Source organism: Colletotrichum phormii (genome assembly GCF_030913505.1).
Source record: "Colletotrichum phormii strain CBS 102054 chromosome Unknown BDP81scaffold_9, whole genome shotgun sequence".
NCBI lineage: Eukaryota > Fungi > Ascomycota > Sordariomycetes > Glomerellales > Glomerellaceae > Colletotrichum > Colletotrichum phormii.
This window is the reverse complement of record NW_026851451.1, coordinates 189,585-215,076: the sequence shown is the minus strand read 5'-3', so window position 1 is coordinate 215,076 and position 25,492 is coordinate 189,585. Positions and strand designations below refer to the sequence as shown.

General features: G+C 54.0%; 5 protein-coding genes and 2 non-coding genes across 7 annotated transcripts; 4 read left to right on the top strand and 3 right to left on the bottom strand.

Moving 5' to 3' along the window:
- The first annotated feature begins 5,270 nt into the window (after positions 1-5,270).
- Positions 5,271-6,669, top strand: BDP81DRAFT_217248 (2-nitropropane dioxygenase). Its single transcript, XM_060582733.1, has 3 exons — positions 5,271-5,428; positions 5,571-6,382; positions 6,450-6,669. Exons 1-3 carry the CDS (start codon positions 5,386-5,388, stop codon positions 6,585-6,587), a joined length of 993 nt encoding a protein of 330 aa, XP_060445611.1. The 5' UTR covers positions 5,271-5,385; the 3' UTR covers positions 6,588-6,669.
- An 826-nt stretch (positions 6,670-7,495) lies between these two features.
- BDP81DRAFT_426446 (acetyl-CoA acetyltransferase) lies at positions 7,496-9,511 on the top strand. Its single transcript, XM_060590294.1, has 4 exons — positions 7,496-7,805; positions 7,872-7,951; positions 8,020-8,381; positions 8,445-9,511. The coding sequence occupies exons 1-4, from the start codon at positions 7,799-7,801 to the stop codon at positions 9,241-9,243; spliced, it is 1,248 nt and encodes a 415-aa protein (XP_060445610.1). The 5' UTR covers positions 7,496-7,798; the 3' UTR covers positions 9,244-9,511.
- A 1,057-nt stretch (positions 9,512-10,568) lies between these two features.
- BDP81DRAFT_t166 lies at positions 10,569-10,642 on the top strand. The gene has a single exon. It is a non-coding gene; the product is annotated as a tRNA-Val (tRNA).
- Positions 10,643-11,457: 815 nt separating this feature from the next.
- BDP81DRAFT_t160 lies at positions 11,458-11,547 on the bottom strand. The gene has a single exon. It is a non-coding gene; the product is annotated as a tRNA-Tyr (tRNA).
- A 3,277-nt stretch (positions 11,548-14,824) lies between these two features.
- On the bottom strand, positions 14,825-17,188 carry BDP81DRAFT_318390 (uncharacterized protein; the record flags this gene model as incomplete). Its single annotated transcript, XM_060584354.1, has 2 exons — positions 14,825-14,945; positions 14,997-17,188. 2 exons carry the CDS (start codon positions 17,186-17,188, stop codon positions 14,825-14,827), a joined length of 2,313 nt encoding a protein of 770 aa, XP_060445609.1.
- Positions 17,189-19,604: 2,416 nt separating this feature from the next.
- BDP81DRAFT_405980 (HECT-domain-containing protein) lies at positions 19,605-23,372 on the top strand (the record flags this gene model as incomplete). Its single annotated transcript, XM_060588960.1, has 2 exons — positions 19,605-20,956; positions 21,005-23,372. The coding sequence occupies exons 1-2, from the start codon at positions 19,752-19,754 to the stop codon at positions 23,370-23,372; spliced, it is 3,573 nt and encodes a 1,190-aa protein (XP_060445608.1). The 5' UTR covers positions 19,605-19,751.
- A 347-nt stretch (positions 23,373-23,719) lies between these two features.
- Positions 23,720-25,492, bottom strand: BDP81DRAFT_318294 (uncharacterized protein; the record flags this gene model as incomplete). The annotated part of the gene is made up of 4 exons (XM_060584346.1): positions 23,720-23,807; positions 23,865-24,190; positions 24,299-24,821; positions 24,894-25,492. The coding sequence occupies 4 exons, from the start codon at positions 25,490-25,492 to the stop codon at positions 23,720-23,722; spliced, it is 1,536 nt and encodes a 511-aa protein (XP_060445607.1).

Below are 25,492 nucleotides of genomic sequence, written 5' to 3'. Positions count from 1 at the left end.
ACCGCCTAGAGGGCTAGCGGTGGTCAAGGACGGGCGGGATCGTCCAGAGTGACAGGCGGCCGGCGGGTTTGGGCGACTGCAGCTCGAATGCAGCTAGAGCAGCACGTACAGCAGCTCGTAGAGGAACGGGCACCTCGCAGCTGGAGAACATGGGTGGATCACCAGTCGTGGCGGTGGTTAAGGTGGTCCATGTTGGTCTGTGGAGGTATTGGCGGCCTTGGTGGCATCGGGGAATGGGAAGAGCCCCAGCCGAAGGGGTCCCTGGCGTCTTAGCCTGTGAGTATAGGAGCCGCCATGCTTCCCCGAAACGAAGGGATTAGGATGAAGGGGGGAGATGGAACCGGGAAGCCGGGGAACTGGGCTTGTTGACCTGCGTATGTACGGATACCTCATGCTGTGTCTTGTTGTAAATGTACAGTACTTGCATGGTGGTGGTGGATGTTGTAAGATAAGGCGATGAGAGTGGGAATGAGCGTAAGAGTGAGAGTGAGAGTGAGAGTAAGAGGGTGAGAATGCCGCATGAGAATGACGGGAACGCGGAGACTGGAGTGAATGAGTGAGTTGAGCAAAATGAAAGGCCAAAGTGGAGCGAAACATTGCGACTTGAGAATTACAGCCCCTGGTCGTTTTCCTAGCTTACCTTTGCCATCTTGGTCCTTAGCACAGAGTTAGTAGCTCCTTCATAGTCACGACTCACAAACCTCTGCTCCAGATCCAAGACTCCTCCCCACCCGGGCAGCTACTGCGACGGTAAGGAAGGTAGGTACATTGTAGACAATCAATCTCAAGGCGCAGTGTTAGTGAGGAAATCGTTTGAATACTACACTACGGATACGCATCGACCCAGTTGGCTAGCAACACTAGCATCCGTACACAACAGAGCGAAGCTTTGCCGGCGGTTTTATTGTTTCGTTCGGTTTTAGTCTACGGGACGATGCCGGTGCCCTTCCGTGGAGTTATTCTGCCCTCACCGTCTTTTATGTCTTTAAACTTTTCTTTTCACTTCAGACGGCAGTTGGAAGGGATGCTACTCTAATAAAGCAGCTCAGCCTTCCCGCAAGACATTCATCAAGGTTGTCTTATCGAGACACACGGTAGTCCGCAATGCAGAAGCCATGTTGTGTAATGTTGCTCAGCATACAGGTCAGGTCCTTTGACAGAATGAGGTCGTCATCAAAGAAACAATGACGGGGCATCTAGTGCTCCATGCGCCCGTCAAGATACGAAACGAACGACTTGGAGGAAAAGCACTGACGCAGGAACAGACAGGGAACATCTGGGCAGCCGAAAGACGAGGTTGGCTTCGGCTTGCAGCGATTGTGCGCTGGGACTCTACTGTGTATCTGCAGAAAGTGAGGATAGGAACCTTCGCAGCAAGGGGAAGAAGGAGAAGAAAGGAGCGAGCAGCGAGCAGCGAGCATCGTATTCATGGGATCTCTAAGCCTGGCAAGCCACGAACTTCAAGGTTCTCTCTAGTCTCTACTCCATACTCCGTACGGATACTGCGTATGTCTCTCTCCCGGGCCTCAGGAGGAAGCGCCAGGCCACCATTGGCACCGGAAGACTTGGGTGAACGTCGGGCAGGCGCCAGGGCAGGGTCCAGGGTTCCTTCCAGGTTCCTTCCTCTGGTAAAAAGTTTCTGGCCCTGTCCCGGTCGCAAGGCCCCCGTCGTTGAACTCAAAATCGACAAAAAAATCTTTTTTCTTCACACTTCACACACCTCAGCTTTCGTCACCGCCTTACACCTAAATGCGACCTCACATCCACTACTGACTGATCCCGCAGACGGTAGACCCCCTTCGGACTCTGACTTTGTTCAACATGTTTCCCTCCGTTTGTGCAACCATCTATTGTTGACGAGGAAACATTTCAGCAAACATTCAACGGCGGACGAACATTCCATCGCGCTCCAGAATGCTCCAAACTGATGAGCAGATCGGTGCTGCCCCAATGTTTGCTCGCGGATCGGCGTTCGCCCTTGGCGGGACCGTGACCAGGACCAGGAATAAGGCCAGGGGCTCCGGCGCTCGACAGCGTGCAGACGCGACTGCAGACTGCAGGATGTGCGGGCGAAATCAGGGTCCATCTGGTTGAAATGTTTTCTTGACCAACACGTCGGGACCAGTTCCAACATCCCCCGGACCTACCGCAGCCCTCTTCTGCCTCCTTTCTGGCCGCGCCCCTCCCCTATCCCTTTGCCTCTGCCTCTCCCTCTTTCTCTCACCAAGGATAACGGACGCTCTGATGTGAACGTATCGACTCGTCTGAGACCGAAACTCGCTCCAATGTCGACGCATGGACGCTGCGCTGGACTCGGGAGGGAGGGGATCCTCATCCGTGTAAGTCCATTGGAGATTGAGGACTAGCCACCTGACAACGATAACACCTACAGATCTCTGCTCCAGCTCTTGGTATCTCAGCCCTTGCCGAAGCTATGGCAAGTCTCCGACTGCGGCTTGGCCGGTAGTAGCGCCATAGCTCCCGTGCTTCCCCATGGTTGGCAGGAGATCAACGATGAGCGGTCAGCAGCAATCCGTTAGCCAAGCCCCCGTCGAGCACTCGCTATTGACTGCGTTTGGTCCCGCCAACCTGGGTGTTTGTGGAAGCCCACAAAGGAGCATGATGCCAGTATACTCGCCGTATCTGGCAGAATCTGTGGTACAGTGTACGGAGTAGACACCGCCGCTTCACAGGAGGAATTCTCGAAGGCTTCTTTCGCTCTCCACTGATTCGACCCCCCCCCCGAATGAACTAGGGTCACTGCGATATGTCTTTTTTCAAACGGCTCTTCCCACCCGCCGCCCGCAGACGTTCACCACCTACGTGCAGCATTGCGACCCAAGGAGACCTGTACTCGCATAGCATGGGGCTGGTCTTTCCAATGACACCGAGACGCGGAAACGGATGGCTCTGCGAGTCTCGGTGGAGTCCGCATACCCGAGCCTCCCCGACTTGTTTGCCAACTTCATCTCCAGTCCAGATACCCGATTTCCAACCGAAGGTCGAGGCTGGTGGCATGTTGCTGCCAAACGAAATTCTCACAGATGGCGCAACGCGGTCGATGGCCCAAACTAGCTGCATCAGTCAATCTATCGGGAGCATACGGTCGCGTCCCCATCCTTCGCCGCCCTGCGAGGCGCCGCCAACGCAGCAACGGCAGCTAAACCGTTTTAGATGCAGGAAGCCGGCGTCAAATGTACATCTCCCGCCCATGTCTCATCAAAAGTTCGAATAGAGACGTACGGAAGGAGGATGCCACATTGTTTCACAGCAAAGTTGCTGCGCAAAACGCAAGTTTCCTCTTGATCGAGCTACGTGTCGATGTCTAGAAAGACATATTCCTTGGCCAAGTTTGCCACATCATCTATTTGGTGGCAGACGGTCGTCTCCATCGGAGCTCATTTGAGTCCACGTGGATCGTCTCCTTGCTCTTACACACATGTCATCGCCCGCCAGGATGGCCGCATGAAAGCAAGGCCTCGTCAGTGATCGCCCTCGCATGGCTAGGGAGCACGAAGTAAGAAAGAGGTCCGTCCCTGACTCTCGAATCGTTCGAGGTAGTCGAAGCCGATACCTGCACGTCAAAAGTTTGAATACGACGTAGTCATCTAGGGTGTTGGACCTGGCGACTCGGATCAACAGTATCATCCAGGGGGAAGATTAAGCTTGGGCCAATGGTAAACAGAACAGACCGTGGCTATCTTGAACCATTGGTCGTCAAGATGCACGCAGAAAGTGTTGAATAGTCGGACCACGAAAAGATCCCGAGTCCCGACGTAGCAACTCTGATTGAGGTCTACGTTGGCATTCTTAGGCACACACCAGGCGGACGAAAACGAACATCGAGAGCGATTTCGGCAGCGTGATGATACCTAGGCCCTGAAAATAAGGAAGCCGACATGCAGCGAGAAAAAGCAACGAGCAATCCTGGCAACGAACGTGACGGGGCATCACGCACGAACAATCTTGTGCTGCTAGACAACACCGGCAGCATGGCTCATTGCTAGCTATTTGGTGGACCGCAAACGAGACGTCCCGACTCCCTACCTAAGAACGGCTTTAGTGTAGCCGATGAGGCCATGTGGATTTAAGCTCGATAGCCCTTGGCAGTGGTTTGCCATCCGGATAGTTTGAGGTGGGCCTGGCAGTTTCGCCGACAAGCGGATGGCAACCCGAGACTGTCATGTCGAAAATCTCCGGTTCCGCTGTAGCAGACCTTCCGTGTGTGAAGAACATGCCGGAATCCGTGTTGCCTGTCTCGAAGGTTGCACTTGGGCTTTCACTCAGGGCAAGCGGTTGTCAAACCCGTCATCGATCATGGACATGCTATTCTGCATCATGCACTCCACGTCAGACAACGTTCCTGTGATTAAAACGAGTTGCGGAAGGCCACTGCCAAATGCCTAATGACGTTCCTTTAGGTTGGATTCGCATCACGTAACTTGCACGTTGTGGCACCAAAGCCTCAAAGAGCCGCCAGATGGGAGAGAGATGGGGCGCTGTCGATATCGGGCACAGGCATCCAATCGCCTTTGGGTGGTGTGCTTGCTGACCAACGGACAGTCAGGTATCGAGATACCCGGGGGGTCAGTATGCGGCCCCTCGGAAGCCTTGATTGTCAACCGATGAGATCCAATATGAGTGGGAGCACAGCGTCACAGATGACACGCCATGGGGCTTTCGTGGAAGGCTGAAGCCAGAGAAAGTGAGTGGTGGATGTGCTGTGCTGCACGTCTCTCTGGTCTGTTGGCCTGCGAAGAGTTGCTGTGCGACCCTCCTCGATGATTCAGTATGTCAAGGATGAGGATGTTGTGTGCTGCGTTCTCTATCAGAATGTCACGAATATGAAGTGAAGCCAGACTGGCCGGTGTCAGGAATGAAGCCTCCTTGATACGGAAATTGTCCCGTGGACAGAAAGATGGTGGCTGCTGGCCATGTGAGAGCTCTACAGGAAGTTACTCCGTGGGGACGGCAAGAATGGAGTCGGCGGTGTTTCCCCATGTTCGCTCTAATCGAAAAATGGCCTGGCACCTGGAAACGCGGGGGAGAAGATTGGTGGAGGCCGAGTTACCTCGGTATGTCCCCACTGTCCCAAGGTACCGATCGGGGGGCTGAGCAGGCGTTGTCCTTTGACCGGCCGGACCGAGTCAGCTAGACTGCCCGTCAGAATCACCACCACTCTGGCCCTTTTTATTATCACGTCTGCATTCTACACCATCATCTACGGATAGACTAGAACTCTTAGAAGATTGTTGTCTCCTTTTTCCTGTTGCCCCGTCCATCCTTGTCTTCGCCCTCGTTCCTGAACCTGTTCTTCACGTAACACAACAGTTTGGACCGAAACCGAATCGAATAGAGAGAAAGAAGGCGTTTCGATTGCCCAACATGCCCTTCGACACTGAGCTGACCCGACGGTTGGGTATCAAAGGTACGTCAGAGCAGGGCCGCGAGGAGACGCACAACACATCATGTCCGCAGGCATCACTATGGCGCGCATCCTAACCCCTATGCCCGGGTAAACTGTCAGAGATGGACAACTCATCGCTGACACGCTCTCGTCCGCCTCACAGTACCCATCGTCCAGGGCGGCATGCAGCACGTCGGCACAGCCGACCTCGCCTCGGCCGTCTCCAACGCCGGCGCGCTGGGCATCATCACCGCCCTCATCTTCCCGACCCCCGAGGAGCTGCGCAAGGAGATCCAGCGCTGCAAGACGCTCACGACGTACCCCTTTGCCGTCAACATCACCCTCCTCCCGGCCCTCGTGCCCCCAGACTACGCCGCCTACGCCCAGGTCGTCATCGACGAGGGCATCAAGATCGTCGAGACGGCCGGCAACTCGCCCGGCCCCGTCATCAAGCAGCTCAAGGCGGCGGGCGTCACGATCCTGCACAAGTGCACCACGATCCGCCACGCGCAGAGCGCCGTCAAGCTCGGCGTCGACTTCCTCAGCATCGACGGCTTCGAGTGCGCCGGCCACGTCGGCGAGTCGGACATTACCAACTTTATCCTCCTCTCGCGGGCGCGGCAGTCGCTCAAGGTGCCGTTCATCGCGTCCGGCGGGTTCGCGGACGGCGAGGGCCTCGCGGCGGCGCTGTGCCTGGGCGCGGTGGGCGTCAACATGGGCACGCGGTTCATGTGCACGCTGGAGGCGCCGATCCACCACAAGATCAAGGAGGAGATTGTCAAGGCGCAGGAGACGGACACGGCGCTGCTGCTGCGGCGGTGGAGGAACACGACGCGGCTGTACAAGAACAAGGTCACGGAGGAGGCCATCAAGATTGAGGAGCAGAGCACGTCGGGCGAGTTTTCCGAGATTGCGCCGCTCGTGAGCGGGAAGAGGGGCAAGGAGGTTTTCATCACTGGTGATCCTGATTATGGCGTGAGTAACCCTTCCCCCCCTCCCGACGTTCACAAGGTTTCTGTATCGAGCTGACATTTCGGTATAGGTTTGGACAGCCGGACAGGTTATTGGATTGATTCACGACATCCCTTCGGTCAAGGACTTGGTTCCTAGAATAGAGAAGGAGGCCGAGGCGGCGCTGAAGGCGAGACTGGCGTTGATTAAGCCGGCGGCCAAGTTGTAGAGGGATAATATACAGATGTTTCGTCGGGAGAAAGAGACATACACAGATATGTAGAACATTGACCTTGTACTATGTGATGAATCTATAAAGTCACGATGCACTTTACTTCCAGCTGCATGTATTCCGACTAAAGGAGTATGGCTGAATCGAGGCTGGGGTTTCCATGTGGATGAAACCACCATCCTATTGTTTTGCGCCTAAGATTTCTGGATTGACTCGCGGTGCATCTTCACATGGAAAAAAATGTTGCTGTTTGAGCCAAGCCAAACCAGCACGTGTTCCACCTGACGGACAAAGCACAAAGGGCAGCCATCAAGCTCACCAGCCTCGTAGGTACCGTAAGCCGCCAGAGGTAAAGCAAGTCCCGTGACGCCCTAAGACCCTAAGAAGGCGGCTAGCTTACGATAAAGATTGGCAGAGACCTGAAGAACATGGGAGACGGGATGGTGATCACCTGGGCTACCGCAAAGTGCTTGTGACGCAAGCTATTGGGGGGGGCCGCGGCGGGACTTTGCCAATGGCTCTGCTGGCTTGCTGAGTGTATGTCCCCCGCAAAAGTCACTCCTGGCACTGAGCCACCAAGGGCAAAAAAAAAAGTACGGGGGAGGCGGGAGAAGGTGAGGACCAAGGTTGCTGTCGCAGCGCACGAACAGCCAGAAACAGCACCTGCTACCGCGCAGTGGGGAAGAAGCGAGCATGTGAAAATGGCAGCTAGGTGAGAAGCGGATACCTTTCCGCACCTCTCAGGGAAAAGGGGTGGGGTTCGGGCCCCGGAGTCTCGCAACCAATGCGGTGTGGTCGCTGGAATTTGGATGCCTCGGTCGGTTTTTTTGGGTGCTGCAGAAGTGCATACCTAGGTACCTACCTACCTTACTCTAGAGTCTGGAGAATGGAAGTGCAGACTGGCAGAGTGAACCCCCTCCCCAGCTGACATCAGCCAGCTCTTTGAAGGTGGCCAGTGGTCACTGACTGGTGTACCAAGTACCCTGCTGCTCCTTTGTCAGGGACCCGTTTTCTCAACATCCGAGGCTCATTGTCCCATCTAAGATCCGAACCAGACATACATCTTGTCCGTCACAGTTCCCCTTACACACTCTTGAATTGATATACTTGTTCCTTCTACATCTACTCTTCCCAGTCTCATCTCTCCATCTGTCTGTTCCATCTATATACTCTTCCATCTCTATTTTCGAAGCTTCATATCTATCACAATGGGTGGTGAGTAGCAAGCAATAGCATCCGCTGGTAACTCCGCCTCTTTTACTAACCACGTCGCTCAAATAGCCCTCGAGAGATTGACTCAGCTTGGCGGCCAGTTCTCCGCCGGCGGCAAGGACAAGATCCTCCAGAAGAACGCTGACGATGTAAGCGCCCGATCGCTCTCTCTCCAGACCATCACTGGATTTGCCCGTCTAATCGTATCTCCTCGCAGGTCGTCGTCACCGCAGCCCTCCGAACGCCCTTCACCAAGGGTGGCAAGGGTGGCTTCAAGGACACTCAGGCCGCCGACCTGATTGCCGGCACCCTCAAGGCCCTCCTCGACCGCTCCAAGATCGATCCCGCCCTCGTCGAGGATATTGCCGTCGGCACCGTCCTGGCCCCCGGCGGTGGTGCCACCGAGATGCGTGCCGCTGCCCTCGTCGCCGGTTTCCCCCAGACCACTGCCGTGCGCACCCTCAACCGCCAGTGCTCCTCTGGTCTGCAGGCTTCCGTGGACATTATCAACGCGATCAAGACTGGCATGATTGAGGTCGGCATCGGCGCCGGTGTCGAGAGCATGTCAACGCAATACGGGTATGTTGCTCCTTGACCCCGCGCTCCCATACTCTCAGTAAACTGACCTTCATCTCGTAACAGCCCCGCCGCCGTCTCCGAGTTCTCTGAGCTCCTCGAGAACACCCCCGAAGCCGCAAACTGCAAGGTCCCCATGGGCGTTCTCTCCGAGAACATGGCCCAGGACCTCGGCATCCCCCGCACCAAGCAGGACGCCTTCGCCGCCTCCTCCTACGCGAAGGCCACCAAGGCCCAGGCCGAGGGCCTCTTTGACCAGGAAATCGTCCCCCTCAAGGTCAAGTGGGAGGACCCCAAGTCTGGCGAGACCAAGGAGATCACCGTCGCCAAGGACGACGGCATCCGCGCCGGCGTCACCGCCGAGTCCCTGGCCAAGATCAAGCCCGCCTTTGCAAAGGACGGCGGCATCCACGCCGGTAACGCCTCCCAGGTCTCCGACGGCGCCGCCGCCGTGCTCTTCATGAAGCGCTCCACCGCCGAGCGCCTCGGCCAGCCCATCCTCGGCAAGTTCGTCTCCGCCGCCATCGTCGGCCTGCCGCCGTTGCTCATGGGCCAGGGTCCGGCCAAGGCTATCCCCGTCGCCAACGCCAAGGCCGGCATCGCGACCGAGGACGTCGATATCTACGAGATCAACGAGGCTTTCGCGTCGCAATGCCTGTGGAGCGCTGAGGTGCTCGGCATCCCGTTCGAAAAGGTCAACCCCAAGGGCGGTGCTATTGCCTTCGGTCACCCGCTTGGCTGCACTGGCGCGAGACAGATCTCGACGCTGTTGTACGAGCTTAAGCGGACGGGTAAGAAGATTGGCAACACGTCCATGTGTATCGGTACCGGTATGGGCATGAGCGCCGTCTGGGTTGCCGAGTAAATTGGTGACGACGGGGTTTTGAAGATTTGATGATGAAACTTGTATTTTAGTTAGAGCATTTGGGCCTGGTTGTATATCAACAGAATGGTTCTGGATTTAGGCGTATGAAATACGATTGGTCTACGATGTCTTGAAGGTTTTAATTTGATGCACCTGTTTGGCCTGAGGTTTGCAATGTCTCGGCAATCACCTACATTTTCCAGGTCGACGGTAAGAGTCCTACCTTTATCGCCTCACGCCTTGTCTTTTAAGAGATCGCATGTAACCCATCTCATCCAGGTATTGAACCGAGAAGTCCAAGCCAGCCAATTTTGAGGTATCCTTCCTGTACGGAAAACCATCCCAGTCCAGTCCAGTAACACCATACACATCGGTAGGTCCTTGGAGGCCGAAATTTCTTCTTCACGACCAGAGTCTCGCTCCAGCCCGCAATGAAAAATGAAAAAAAAAAGAGCCTGTCAGACGTCCATCGATGCCCACCCCTCCCGCGCGCCCAAGGGCAAGACCGCGAGAGGGGACGAGATCATCACCGTTCTCTATACAAGACAGAAGCAAGAACTTCTGTCCCGCCCTCCTTGCGGAGGGTGCGAGAACAACCAGAGTATATATCACTCTAGGGTATCGAGGATATCAATCATCAACCAGGGTGGGATCTGTAGCTCCTTTAGGGAACCAAGAGTAGGTCGAATACTATAGAAATGATTCTCTGAAGTATTGTCGACATGAAGAAAAAAAAGAAGAAAAATAATTCAAAAATCTGCGGTGGGAGGACGGTGTTTTATAGACTTTGGGATTTTTGGGATAGGTGGGGCTGAGGGTGAAGAGTCTTCTTGAGATGGGACGTGCCCGTGATGGTGAGTTCGAAATTTTCTTCTGGTGGGGGACGTTGTTCAGTGGAATGAATATACGAAAGGTATCCATTCTGAGAAATTGGGGTTTTCATATTCCTGAAAACTGAGGAAGAAGAAAGGAGACGCGCCTCAGGCCTGCGTCTTGGGCAGCCTACATGTGTTTCGAGGTCGACATGACATGGTTGGTGAGAGTTGTAGATATATATCCATAGATGTGCCTACCAAGCCAAAATTGGCAAAATTGGCAAAATTGGCCTTGACTAATACGTGCTGTACGCTTTCTAATGGCTTACAGACGCCATGAACAAGTTCGTTGCCTCTTTAATCGAAGCCAGGCAGGAGATGACTGCTCCCGTTACCCGCACTCGTCTGCATCTTTCGCCCGTCGGCGTCGTCGATCCGCCCTGGAGCGGGAGGGAGCCCGAGGAAAGCGCTTCTTACACGGCTTCACACTCCCAGACTAATAACCAATAAGGTTTCGTGGTGTAGTTGGTTATCACGTCAGTCTAACACACTGAAGGTCTCCGGTTCAAGTCCGGGCGAAATCAATCGTTTTGCTTTTTGACTATACTTCGAATGGGGTTTCCCTCAGTGACGATTTGGGTGGTTTGACATGCTTTTATTTTCGCTTTCTTGGTTGGGATGCGTCATTCGATGGACGGTAAAGTTTTTTGCCCTTTTGCCAGTGTCAGCCATCTTTACTTTTGATCCACGAGGGATCGGATACCTGTCGAGCCATTCCAGTTGATTCTCAGAAGTGCAAGTTGAGTTGAGGGTTTGACTGAAATCCAAGATCCGTTTATCTATCTACATGTCAATAATTCGTGATGCACTCGTTTCTATAAGCCAACGCTCTGTTTGCTCCCCAATGAAAGTTTGCCGTTACAGGTTGCTGCTCATTGGTCGCATCGATGTCGCCAACATTGCCAATGTGGCCAAGTCACCGTGGATTTTGATCCCATGTTTTTGTCCTTTTAGTAGGAGTGACCTACCCATACATACACTTGCGATGAACCCCGGTTCACAATCCGCCGGGGAACACCAAACGTCCTCATCCTGTATATGATATCCATGATTACCTCGGAATCCTTTCCTCTGTGTCATCAAAGGCCACTCTTATACTCCACAACTTCTTGCATGTGTGCGATTGCCTCTGAAGCTTAACTATCTTTGTTCCAGAGAGGAAAAGATAAGGGGCCTGCCACGCCTATCTATCGTACACACAACCCCACCCCACCTTCTCTACTCACCACAGAGAAAAGAAAAACTTTCACAAACAACCTAAATCGCATTACTAACACAGCTCCGTCACCTAAACCATGAGTGAACAAGAGAGCAAAAAACCAGCAAAAGAGATGATGATTCTCCCCTTCCAGAATCGAACTAGAGACCTTTCGATGACAATGTAACACCATTACAGTCGAACGTGATGAACCAACTACACCAAGGGGAGGATCGGAGCTATTGCTCCGCTCGGTGGGTTGGAGGTGCGAGCCGCAAAATTTGATTAAGTAGCCTAGGGCTCCGGCTAGCTGGCTCCATGGGCGAGGTGAGATGCGGGTGGCCCCGCACTTAATCTGCTCCGTCCGTCGTGCCAACCACTTGTGTAGTTGGGGGCTCTGACTACACATGCATGTTGATAATTGTCGATTTGTGAACGATTGAGTTGATAAAGGCGTTTCGATTTTAGAAGTTCCAAGACTGAGTAGATCCTCAGGTATTTATTGTACAGTGCGCTGTTTTTGAAGCTCTGATTTGAGTCCTGGAATTGCGACTAAGACTTAAACCCTACAACAGAGTTGTCTAAATGGATAGCACTCAATCAACTCTCGATTTGTGAATTCAGTCAACATGAATGAGGAATAATCTTGTTATCGAATGGTTCTCTGCATCTTGGTATGATGGTATGCCGTAAATGTTCCTGGCCTTGCTACGACCCCTACCGTCCTGGTGAGGAAAGCTTTAGTATAGCAGCTCAATGTAAGATTTAATCATGCAGTGAACCTTTTGACGGCCACGGCAGCTACGGTCCCCAGAACTTCGCGATTGTTAGACTTGACACGATTCCACGGTTTGTTCCGGAGATGGTAGCTTGTGCCAAAAGAGTCTACGCAGACGTGATCTACGTCAGCGCAAGTGCGCGTCGAGCCACGTTCTGGCAAGTCGGTGATTCGCCATCTGTACTGAATTAGGCTATCACGAGGAGTTGCACACCTTTTCGCGATGTTCATCTCTCTTGCGGTGTCTCTGCCTCGAGCTCCATCACTAGCAAGACGTTATGGGAAGCTGGGAGGCGCGTTCTTTGTCATTGCCTGGGTTGTATAAATCGGCGCGTTCTCGCCACAAAAGACTATCCCGCTCAGTGGTAAAAGATTGCAGACCGACCGAATGTGACCTTTCGTCTTATATCCCGTATACAGCTAGAGAGTATCTCTCCATGCAATAGTCAATGGTCTGTTTTATGAAACACTTCATCACATCCATCTTTTACTTCGCCGCTTCATTTTGAGGATATTCCAAGGCAATATACCACCAGAGGGACCGATGGGAATGCGGTGTTCTAGAGGGTTATTTTAGTTAATAAAAAGCCAGCATGACAGGTGAAGTCAGGAAACCTTGAGGCAAAGGAGGCAGGGTATCTGCAGGCGCCAGGCCGACAGTTGAGAGCTGTCTAGACAAACCGAGGGTGTCCAGACTGTCTTGTCTGGGTAAGACTGACCAAGCCGACGACCGAGTCCCGAGGTTATATACCGCTCAATGCTGGAAAATTTTCCCACGGGGGAGTCATATCGTACTTGTTTGGCAGAAGAAAGCTTTGCTGCAACTTCATCAACCCTACCAACGCCTTTTTGGAATAGATAGGGCACACACAGGCTTTTGACGAGTTCGATTATGTACGCCGCTCTTTTTCTTCATCAGCATCAGGAGGTCTCATACCAGATCATGCTCATGACCCTCGCTCTTGATTCTTTGAGACAACTCAGCTTTAGGCGACGTTGATGCCCTGCCGAGACTTCTGCGTCCATATTCATACCGCAAGATACTAATACTACGGCTTCGTCAAGGTACAACGGCCTCTCCGAGGTTATCACAGCTTTGTCCAAATCGACCGGATTTACATTTTGTCTGCTTAAATGCCCAAGTCAAAGGGTTGTCTACTGAAGGATGACGGGAACAAGTCTAGCTGTACCCTCAGTGTGGACTTGAGGGGGCGCCTTGCACTTTATCTGCCCAGTATATTATAGCGGTGGGAGCATCCAAAAGAGCGAAATAAATTCCAGGCTGAGTTGATTGTGAGGCGGAGTTTAAGGCAGATTGTTTGGGAAACGTTCGCCATCTACAGCTGAACTACGTCACCATGTGTATGCCAGTCTAGCAAGAGGACGCTGGAACATGATATAGAAAGTTACATAGCAGGAATCAGCTTCTATGCTTGCTGATCATATTCCGCGTATGCATGGGACTGAAAGTCACGCACAAAGTGCTCTTCGCTAGTAACTAGCTTTCGGTGTCCAGGCAAATCAATTTCAGTAATCAATTCTGACAGCATATCCTCTGAGCTATTATATTACATCGGCGCGCCGCATTTCACAAAAAGGCCACGCCAACTGCCCTTGGTTGAAATAAACATTAAAGTGTTTCGTCGTGCTCTACGTTTCCTCATGTCCTGCTATGTAAAGGTGTAATATTAAATCTACCGGGGGCCCCCTTCGTGGACAACACACTTATAACGCTTGGCCTTGTGAGAAGTTAGGGGCAATAGAGGCTCTGCAGATGTCGGCGATGGTTTAGCTGATGAGGCGTGGTGTAACGAAGTAAGTAACCTCATGTTCGGAACTAATGGTGAATCCTTCGGGGTGAAGAGGGTCATTGAACAATTGATGCCCTTCTCGTCAACCAAGGTAAGACCTGTGTAGTTCCAGTTGTAGCTGTCCTCCTGACCAAGGAAAGGCTAAGGCCTGGTTGATCGTATTGAAACAGCGCGAAGTGAGGTTTACATACCAGATTTGCCAACCCAGCTGGACCAGACCTCCTCATTTGACCGAATCAAAATGTGGCATTGTGGCCAACAGTAACCACGCCCAGACATGGAAACAGAGTTTGTCAAGACAATGGTATTTCATGCACATCATCACGTGTTCACAGTCAAGGAACCCCAGGTATTTGTGAACTTTCTATTAGGAGATACTTCCTACCTCCTCAAAACCACCATCTGCCTGTTTGCCTGAAGAAACGAGTACCGTTCTGTGTGGGGTATTGGTGCCGTCGCAAGCGAGCGAAGCCAGGCAGCTCGTGCGACTCAAACATACAACCGTAAAACGCCTTCCTGGAGAACCATACGGGGTAGCAAATGACGCATCCCACCGAGCCTTCCTGGCAGATCAAGAGAAACAGGAGCCACCCAAAGTAGGGATGAACCGCCAATCTCTCTGCCCACGAAGGCAGTAAAGAAATCTATCCATACATGCAGGCCTCGAGAGGATTTGACGACAGGTCTCAAAGAGCTGTCATCATAGCAAAGCATGTCGTGGAGATTCCTCTGGCGTTAAAAAATGCAGTCGATTATGCCGCCTCATTCCAAATAACTTTTCCCAATCCGTGTTGAGCAATGACCTCATGAGCGTTGTCGTTGAATGCTCACTGGTCGTAGAAAGGATGCCCGATAACAAGGGGTATGATGACATAAGGAAATCATGCTCATAACGTTGCGTGAATGCGGAGGAGATGGCTTAAGCCTTGGTCTCCTCGGCCTTCTTCTCGCCCTCCTCGCCACCCTGAGCCTTGATGTACTCCTCGTAGACGCCGAGGGCCTCGTCGACCTTGGCCTTGAGAGCGGACTCCTCCTCGATGCTGCGGAATGTTAGTGAGAGATCAGTGGACATGAGGGTTATATAAACTTACAGGTTAACAAGCTCAGCGTTGTCCATCTCGAGAAGCATACCGGTGATCTTTCCGGCAAGCTCAGGCTGGATAGCCTGTATCTTGGGGAAGATGACCTCACCGAGGATCTGCTTCTGCTGACCGGGGTTGCCACCGGCGGCAGCGAGCTGCTGCTGGATGAGGCTGCCGCTGTTGAGCTCCTGGGCAGGGGCTCCACGGCCACCCTGGGGGAAGGGAGCGTTACGGGGAGCGTTGGGGTTGGCACCACCGCGGCCGGCGCCGGGCTGGTTACCACCCTGGCGAGCGTTGGGAGGGAAGCCGGGCATGCCGGGGCCGCCGGGGATGGGCATTCCCTGGGGAACGGGACCACGGCCGCCCTGGGGACCGCCACGGCCGCCGCCCATGGTGGCTTGCTGCACCTGCTGGATGGCCGCCATGAACTGCGGGTTACCAGGCTGGGGGTAGGCACCTCCGGGAGGGAAGGAGCCAGGCATGCCGTAGACAGGGGGCATCTGCTGGGGAACACCGCGTCCGCCCTGCTGGGGGTATCCTCCGGGGAACTGGCCCGGACGGCCGCCCTGAACGGGAGGCATGGCCATGCCGCCCTGGGGGAAGGGCATGCCGCGACCACCCTGGGGGAAGACGGGCTGCTGACCCGCGGCGTAGAAGACCGGGGGCTGCATGTACTGCTGGGGCATACCGGCAGCGGCGGCAGCTTGCTGCATGCGGAGTTGGTTGCGAGCCTGGATACTAGCCTCAAGCTGGCTCTTGCGAACATCCTTGCGCTGAGCAAGAGCAACGTACAGAGGCTTGTTGTTGACCATGCGCTGGTTCATCTCGGCAACGGCCTTGGTGGCGTCGTCGGGGTTGCTGAAGCAGACGAAGCCGAAGCCCTTGCTCTTACCATGGGGCTTCTTGTCCGACTTCTTCTCGGTCTTCTTCTCGCCGTCCTCCTTCTCCTCGGTCTTCTCGGCCTCTTCCTTCTCCTCGGCCTTGACCTCCTCCTTGTTCTCCTTGTCGGTTTCATCGGAAGAGCCCTCCTCCTCGTTACCGGAGTCGGTGGCGTTGTCGCGCATCACCTTAGCGGAAGTGATGGGGCCAAAGTCGGCGAACAGCTGGCGAAGTCTCTCGTCGTCAACCTCGTCGTCGAGGTTCTTGATGTACAGGTTGACACCCTGATACTTGTTGGCCTTCTCCATGCGAGCAGCCTCGTAGGACTTGCGGAGCTCCTCCTCGCGCTCGTGCTTCTTCTGCGCTCTGCCAACGTACAGGTCCTGTCCCTTAAAGTCCTTGCCGTTAAGGTCGTCGACAGCCTTGGAAGCAGCCTCATGAGTAGTGAAGTTGACAAAGCCAAAGCCGCGGCTCTTGCCCTCCTGGTCGCGGGCAAGCGAGGAAGAGGTGACGTCGCCAAAGGCGGCAAAGAGGTCGCGGAACTCATCGTCGGTGACCTCGGTGGCGATGTTCTTGACGTAGATGTTGGTGAAGTTGGCCTTCATCTCCTCGAACTTGCTCTGGCGGTCCTTCTTGGGGATGTGGTGGCCAACGTAAACCTTCTTCTCGTTCAAAAGCATGCCGTTAACGTGCTTGATAGCCTGAGAAGCAGCCTCGTCGGTCTCGTAGTGAACGAAGCCGTAGCCCTTGGAGTTGCCGTTCTCATCCTGAGCAACCTTGCAGCTCAAGATGTTACCAAAAGCAGCAAAGGTGTCGTGGAGAGCCTTGTTGTCAATGGCGACATCCAGGTTCTTGATGAAGACGTTGCCCTGGCCAGTCTTGCGAAGGGCAGGGTCACGCTGCGACCACATGATGCGGCAGGGGCGGCCCTTAATAAGGGTGTAGTTGAGCTCCTCGAGAGCCTTCTCGCCATCGGAGGTAGTGTTGTAGTTCACGTAGGCGTAGCCGAGAGAGCGGCGGGTAACCGCATCACGGCAGACACGAATGGAAGCGACAGAACCAATCTGAGAGAACAGCTCGAAAAGCATGGCCTCGGTGACAGAGGGGTCGAGCTCGCCGACGTAGAGGGAGGCGGAGGCCTGGGGGTGAGGCGCAGCGGAGCTGGGGGTAGGGCCCGCGGTGTCGGCATTGTCGCCCTGAGCGCCAGACTCAACGTTGGTGTTGATGGCGGGGGCAGCCTTGGAGTCAGAGCCGTTGAGGGAAGCGTTGCCCAGGTCGTTGGCGAGCTGGTCGACAGCGCCGTTGTTGGTAGCGGTGGCCATTGTATCGGTAGTAGAATTGACTAGGGGAAAAGATACTGCAACACCAAGTGGACGTTAGACGCAGATTGAGATGACGGGGGAATAAGCCGCGACTTGGAAGGCGGGGTAGGCATTTGCGAGCCGCAAAAGTCGGTCGAAGGCCAGATTGAGGGTGGAGAGGGGATGTGAGGGGGAGAGAGAGAGAGCACATACCAAGTCAAGAAATCTGACGATCGGTCGTTGGACGAGACCGAGACGATGTGGTCGGAGGGGATAAGAGTAGTCGAGGAGAAGGCAAGCCTTGTATGGTCGAACGAGGTTATGGCGATGTGTGACGTTTGACCGACACACACGAGGGGCACTTGTTGCAAGATTGACAGGCAGGTGCGGAGGTAAAAGCAAGAAATAGAGGCTCGGTGAACGATTCCTCTAGTATTTTCTTGCGATTGAGGAGGGGGATTCCGTTATGGAAGTTGGGAGTTTTTGATGGGGGATTTTCAAGTTTTTTTTGAAGTTTTTTCTGATGGAAAAAGTGAGCGAGACAGAGAACAAGTACGAAGACGTACTCCTTGCCAGACCCTCTTTAGATGTGAAGGGGGTTGTTGATAGGGTTTGGTGTGGTTGGTAACGGAGAAAAGAAGAAGAGAGGAGAGATTTTTCAATGAGTGTGGCTTTCGCGGGATGATTTTTTTTTTACTGGAGATTGCCTACCTGCAGTGGAGGGTGCTGCCTTCCCACCACTTGATTTTGGCGCTCCTGCTGCTCATGCTGTGTCCCTCTTCGCCTTCCAGATTTTGTCGAGGGGAGGGGCAGCCCGCGCCAGGAGCAGGGCATGTGCCAGCAAAGTGGGGTACAAGCCATCAATGTCCCGGCTTGGTGATCACTATCGGAAATGGCTGTATTAATTCACTGACAAGTGATAGGAACATCAGGCCAGCGCCGCCACGAGTACAAGCGTTGAAGTAGCTGGTTTAGTGGAGAAACGTCAGAAATTTATGCGACCATCTCCGATTCAACGGCGAACCCTGTGACGAAAATACAAACAAAAAAAGAAGATTGCCGATCTGGAGGTGTCTGGAGCACCATATTGGCAGAAACAAACAGGTTCAGGCATACGGAGTAATGCGACATACTACCTTGACTTACAGCCAGTCACGGCACACAAGAACGATGAGATAGTCATACCTGGCTGGCTCTATCTCTTTCTGCGGTGTGCGACAACCTGGAATACAACGTCAGGGACAATGCTCATTTCCAAAAAGCAAGGGCGATTTCACACCAAGAGCCGTGGCTGGAAAGCCGGTACCTAAATGCGCTTGTCTGTGCCACAAATGCCCACGAAGCAAGCCGGCACTTCCATCAAATCGTTAGCTGCCGCCTTAGACATGAATCTGAGGGCCCGAAACTGAAGAACGTAAAAGCTCAAGACACGGGAAACCGATTTGGAGGCACTCAGCCTCTCGCCCTCTCGACAAACATGCGCGCGCCAGGTTTCTTCTGCATATCCGTATTTGTATAGCCCCAGCCTCTGTTAACCGCGGTCCATCCCCTTCCGGCCAGTGCTTGGTGTCCTATCAAGAGAACAGACGGTTAATAAGGTAGAGCCCAGACGAATGCTCGTGCCGCGAGTGTGTAGCTTTGTACATAGACAATCATGCGCGCAAAGACAATTGGAATCATCGTGATTCATAAATGCCTGCAACCACATCGCGCAGTTTTCCCTGAGAAAGGAACGAACACCTTGGTTGTTTCTCGCACGACTCTTCAGCCTTTCTACATCAGGGTACCTTCCTCATACGGGTTCACCAGCACCTGGCATCCTCACCGACATTTGCGCGAGTAAAGAAACGGCAATCCGAGTCAGCCCGTGTCTTGAAAGAATAACACAATCAAGATTGACTTTTAGCTCCTGCGACGGCCGTATGTTGAGGCTACCGAGTATAACACCTGCCTTGCCTTTTGTTGTGACCATACATCGTCGGGTCTATCCGTCTTTACACATGTCATCACAAATCTACATCATGATTATGGCCAACTAGCAGCAATTAGGTCAACGTCGGTTTGTGTGTGCTCCTCCCCGGATGCCAGGGTGCCAGGGGGTGGCGCTTGGACGCAACCGCCCCCATTCTCTTATCCAAGGTACGTACCCCGTGCTCCGTAGTGTCCTAAGGTACCTATTACCTACCTTACCTTGCTGCCCCGGGTCCCAGGACCCACTGGGCCAGAAAGCTCGTGCGGCGTGCGGCGTGCGGCGTGCCTGCTCGCGTCACATCGGAACCTTCCACAACTTGACGCCGGGACCAGCTCCAGCTTACCTCACCACCTCGCCAGGCCAGGCACCTCTAGACACGCAGACCCCACCATAGCCGGTGCCCAAGCCTGTGAATCCCCCTCCAGTGACAATTCGATTACATACACCCCGTCCGAACGTGCTGAAGCTTCTGGAAGTCAACCGCGTTCGCGACATCCTCACCCTCCATCCCGGCAGCTAATTGTACCTCGTTGGGTCTGCGAATCTCTGCTTGACATGGTTCAACCATACCATCTTCACTTCTTTCACTAGGCATCGTTTCTCCGAGGAAACATGTTTCCCACCTTCACGGGCAACTCCCGACGCCCCCGGAATGTGAACCTCAGCGGCCAGAGCCTCAATCCCTTTGCTGCAACATCATGGACGCCTGCCGCAGGCTCGGGAGCCTCTAAGACTGTTTCCAACGCCCAAGCCGAACGTGCACAGAGACAGCAAGACCGAGACAGGCTGAAAGCCTCCGAAAAGATACAGAAAACATGGAGGGGCCACAGGGTCAGGAGGCGGCTTCGAGACTCTCGCCGGGACGCCTTTGATGCTCTATACTCGAGTACCTCAGACCTTGGTACACAGCAGAGACTAGCGACGGCCTTGCCGCTGCTGTTGACAATCTTTCAGACCCGACCCGACGACGTTAAACGCTTGGTGCTCTTTGCGAGAGAACTGAATACGACCAACCTCGAGTGCCTTGCGCCTGGCCAACTTCCTGCACCTCGGCTGGCACGTCTTGTTCGGATACTTGTGGAGGCTCTAGGCGAACAAACAAAGAAATCGTTCGTGTCTCTCTTCGAACAACGCTCGATGTCAACTAGCGGTGCCTCTAGCAGCCAAAGCAACGAGAACCGACTCTTCCTTAGCCTCCTCACGCACATCATAAGTGTTGCTCCCGATGCGCTCTCAAAATCGTTCCGACAGTACTACACAGCCTTAGCAGAGATATGTGGAGTACCAGAGACCGATGCGGCGGCTTTGGAGTCGACTTCGAAAGCTCTCCTCGTGCCGGTCCAGGCTGCATGCGCTGACGAGTATTTGGTGGCCGCTTACGAGGCATTTGCGCTGTCCTTCTTGACTCGTCATGATCTGTACCTCGTCGAGGAGCACTCGAAAGTCATTTCTGAAAACCTCGAATCCGATCGACTCGCCTCAGCCATCAACAAAATCTACAATGACGGACGGATACGTGGTGTTGAACGGGAAGCTCAACTGTGGCTTCTTGCACATTTCGTTGGTTTATACCAAAAGGCCGGACCGAAGAGCCAGGGGCTTAAGCATCTAGACGCATTACATATACAACTTTCGAGCTTGTCCACAGAAATCAGCTTGAGGCTATCAGTCCGACCAGCTGACCCGGCCTCGATGAATGTGGACTCTAGCAACCCGGACGAGTCGTTGATTCGCCCTCTGCCTGCATACATCACCAATCAGCTCACATCCCTGGTCAACAGAGATGGAATTTCAGCACTTTTGGCCGAGCTCACTACGTAAGTGAACCCCTTTCCTACCTTCAGAAAGTCGCTCACATTGCCTAGTAACTTTGGCTCTCAGTCCTCAAGTCACGAGTTCCAAAGCGCAAGCTTGCTGTCCGGGTACATCCTGACTCTGCTCCGCTGTTTCCCAAGTCAGGGCGATGAAATCCGCATGCGCCTCTTCCTAGGAGATGTCAGCTCGGGCCTGGGAAGCTTGCCGACGATCCAGTTCCTTTGGCAGGCTATGAGCCAGACCACCATTTACAAGCAGGTTTTACAAAACTCAGCATCGGTACAAGCCCTGCTGCGAGACTACTTGTCAAAGTCGTCAAAGTCCAATGATTCTCATGAGCAAGAATGGAGACTAGTCCTTCTTTTCCTCGAGCTTTACATCTTCATTCTACGTTTAAGCGACGACGAAGACTTCTTCAGTGGTATCTTCCCTGACATAATCAAAAGCGAGGGGCCGACGTCTCGTCTGCGAGCATGTGGACTTTCTCTCAACGAGGTGAAGAACTTGACCATTGTGCTCAAGCACCTAGCTTTCACGCTACATTACAATGCCGCGGACATTCTACAAGGCATCCAGCACTCCGAGCCAATCTCGATGACGCAACTTGAGTCGTATTTTGGAAGCGGCAGTAGCACCACTAAAAGTTCGAAGGAGGCCCGTAGCCAAGACTCAAGAGCCAATGCGGCTGATACACGGCTTGATCTCGGTAGCCTGCGTAGTATCGTGACTACGGCATTACGACTCTTGTACGAACGAGATTCTCGACGGCCGTTCTTACCCCGAGACCACTGGCTCATGACATCGAAATTCGACATGGAAGGGTTTGTTAGTGCTGTTGTCGCCGAACAAGAACGACAGAACGAAGTCTCCGACTCTAGTGAAGACGAAGACGGCGAGGTTGACGAAGATGCGAATATGGGTGGGCTGCACAGCGGCATTATTCACACCGTGGCCGGACAGCGAGTATCACGTCATGCACAGATTGAGAAGCTCCGGGCTCAGCAACGTAAAGCACAGAGGGATCGTCTGCTCGCTGTGATCGGGCCAAAGCTGGAGATTCTGAGGCACATGCCATTCGTCATTCCATTCGATACCCGTGTCCAGATTTTCCGCCAATTTGTCTATCTTGACAAACACAAGCGGAGGGAGGGCATGGATGCTGATCAGTGGAGAATGACGATGTTGCACAATCCCCTACGCTCCCCCGGCCGTAGTCCGGCTGGGCGACATCATGGCAAGATCAGAAGAGGTCAGGTCTTTAAGGATGCCTTTGAACAATTCTATGAGCTTGGCGAAGGCCTCAAAGAACCCATACAAATCCAATTTGTCGACCAATTCGATACTGTCGAAGCTGGCATCGACGGTGGTGGAGTTACGAAAGAGTTCCTTACGAGCGTCACGACGGAAGCGTTCGGGCCAAGGGATGGCATTTCGCTTTTCACGGCCAACAGCAAGGGGCTTTTATACCCCAATCCGACTGCGATGGACGAGCTCAGGCAGGTATTGAAACGAGCTGAGGTTCCAGAACGCACAGCCGAATGGCAAGAACAAGTTCAAGGTCTACTTCGCCAGTTCGAGTTCCTCGGCCGGATCGTAGGCAAATGCATGTACGAAGGAATCCTGGTCGACATTGCATTCGCTGGCTTCTTCCTCTTGAAATGGATATCAGGCCAGACTGGGGAGAACAGCTACAGAGGCAATGTGAACGACCTGCGGGACCTCGATGAGGAGCTGTACCAGGGCATGTTGCGCCTCAAGAACCACAACGGAGATGTTGCGGATTGGGCATTGGATTTCACGCTTAATGATCAGGTGTCTTTGCCCGGGGAACCAGTTCGCACAGTCACGCGGAATCTGATCCCAAATGGTGAGAATGTTACCGTTACCAACGATAACCGCCTCCTCTACATTTCCTACGTTGCCCGTCACCGCCTCGTCGCCCAACCCGCACAGCAGACAGCCGCGTTCCTGCGAGGTCTTCGCTCGATCATCGCGCCTGCGTGGCTTTCGATGTTCAACCAAAACGAGTTGCAACGCCTCGTGGGCGGTGACAGCTCCGAAATCGACATTGAAGATCTGCGCCAGAACACGGTCTACTCAGGCTTATACGAGGTCGGAGACGACGGACTGGAGCACCCCACCGTGCAGCTGTTCTGGAAAGTCATGGCTAACTTCTCTGACCGGGAGCGGCGAGATGTGCTCAAGTACGTGACGAGTACGCCGCGAGCACCTCTGCTGGGCTTCTCACAGCTGAGCCCACGGTTCAGTATCAGGGATGGAGGAGAGGATCAGGAGAGACTGCCAAGTACCAGTACGTGTGTCAACTTGTTAAAGTTGCCGCGCTACAAGGACCAGGAGACTCTCAGAAAGAAGCTGCTCTATGCGGTCTCTTCTGGAGCCGGGTTCGATCTCAGCTGAGCGAGCGGGCATTCATGACGTTATGACGTAAGATAGAGCAGATCATTCAGTATTCAAATGCAAATGTATTATTCTACTGTTCTGCTCAAAGATGTGCAGGCTTGAGACTGATGCGAAGATGCTATTACATAGCGCAGTCTTGGTATGTGGGTGGCAATGGATACATTGTCAACCTTCAATGGTAATTCCTTCGCAGTATGTAGAACTTGGTATCTACTACACTAGCTAGAATATGTATATCTAATGGCCTTGCTATGTAGGGGCGACATTGCCAGCGGTCATCTCCCCGAACGGGGTATATATAGAACATCATGGCTAATATATGACATAAACTGCACTCAACCGCTTTACTGGTAACTTCTCTCAAGCAGATGCGGCTTCCTCTCTCTCAGATCCAACATCATCTGTCCAAAGAGACCATTGGCCCATGCGAACCTGCAAAACAGTTGTCAGCAAGAGAAGTATGCCACGAATTTCTTAGAAAATACATACCAAGATCGAGTCCACTTGGACGCATCGTGACTATTCACAGACTCGTGAATGAGACCCAACCGATCCGTGGAGCCGACGAGCTGGCGCAGGCCCGAGGCGATCTCGTCGTCGTCGTCCGAGGTCATGAGCTGCGCGATGAGGGCCATGGGCCAGGCGTTTCCCGGGCCGATGTGGGGCCCGCCGGTGGCGTTAAGGACGGGCCCGCGCATCTGGTAGGGGTTCGAGGTGGAGAGGACGAAGCGGCGGGTGTTTTGGTAGATTGGGTCCGAGGCGGAGAGGTAGCCGTAGTGCGGGGCGGAGAGGAGGGAGGGGATGTTGGCGTCGTCCTAGGGGAGGTTGTTAGATGAACTGCGAAGAAAGGGGAGGCGGGTTGGATTTTTTTGGAGTGTAAGTGAGGTTGGGAAGAAGGAGACGGTGGGGGGAGGGGAACGAACCATGATGTTGTGGCTGCCGAAGCCGTCTACTTCGTACGAGTAAATCTCGCCAAACTTCGGGTGCGTCGTCTTCCCATGCGCCTCGATGCCCTCGCGAACGACCTTGGCCGACTCCCTCATGCGCTCGGCGAGGTTGGCGTCGATACCGTCCATGATCTCGGCGCAGGAGTTGAGGTACCGCGCGAACATCATGTTGGCCGGTACGAAGAGCTGGTAGATGCAGCTGTCGTCGCTGGGGCGGAAGAAGCTGCGGACCATACCCGTGCCGGCCTGTGTCGGGGCGCCGTTGCCTCCGTTGGAGAGGGTCTCGGAGGCCGAGACGGCGCGGCGCTCAAAGAGGGCCGGGGAAGGGTTCAGGGTGCCGTCTGCGGCGTAGGTTCCGGTGCGGAGGGCGTCTGTGGTGTTGAGGAGGATGGCGACGGCTTTGGACCAGTTGAAGCGGGCGAAGAAGTCTCTGTCTGCTGTGGCGGCGTGGTAGTCGTGGGAGAGCTGGAGGAAGGCGGCGAGGGAGTCTAGCTCGTATCTGATGGGGCGTGTTAGTTGGGCGGGCTTATGAGGGTCTGAGGGATGGGACAGAAGGGGGGAGTTTACGTACTTGCACTCGAAGAAGGAGTAGGTTGGGTACTGTGGGTAGATGTGGTCTGAAGCGCCGCCGGCTTCGTTGTCCGCGGGTGCTATCTCGGATTCCTCTGGCGGTTGGAAGGCATTGCAGTGAGGCGCGAAGCGAACGTAGCGAGCTTGGAGGTTGATTGCGCCGCGGTAGAGGGCCGCGAGGGAACCTGCCGAGGAGTTGCGTGTAAGCAGAGAGCGGTAGCTCTGCAGCTGGTTACTGCTGTCCCGGAGCCATTCCGCGTTGATGTCACCGGTGATGATGAAGCTGAGCTCCTCGTCTGCGTTGTCTTCGGCGACACCGGTCCAAGCGACGGTGGTATCGAGGGTATTGGGGAAGGTGTTCTCGAAGAGACGATAGAGGTCCGGGTCTTTGACGAGAGTCTTCATCTCGGTGATGGTCTTCTCGATCTCGGGATAACTGGCCGTGCGGCATTCTGGCGGGGGACGTTGGTAGGCGAGCTTATGGACGCCTTCTGAGAAGGGTTCGTGAGACGTTGCCGCGTAGTCGGTGAAGTGAGGACAGTTGGGTCTAAGATTAGCTGCCGCTACACCGGCGAAGGCGAGGCTGTACAAGAGGGCCAT

Bases quoted from the DNA above. Each gene is read 5' to 3' on its own strand.
- BDP81DRAFT_217248 (XM_060582733.1), top strand. From the start codon at position 5,386: ATGCCCTTCGACACTGAGCTGACCCGACGGTTGGGTATCAAAG. The intron at 5,429-5,570 runs GTACGTCAGAGC...TCCGCCTCACAG, and splicing joins CCGACGGTTGGGTATCAAAG to TACCCATCGTCCAGGGCGGC. The intron at 6,383-6,449 runs GTGAGTAACCCT...ATTTCGGTATAG, and splicing joins CTGGTGATCCTGATTATGGC to GTTTGGACAGCCGGACAGGT.
- BDP81DRAFT_426446 (XM_060590294.1), top strand. The intron at 7,952-8,019 runs GTAAGCGCCCGA...ATCTCCTCGCAG, and splicing joins TCCAGAAGAACGCTGACGAT to GTCGTCGTCACCGCAGCCCT. The intron at 8,382-8,444 runs GTATGTTGCTCC...ATCTCGTAACAG, and splicing joins AGCATGTCAACGCAATACGG to CCCCGCCGCCGTCTCCGAGT.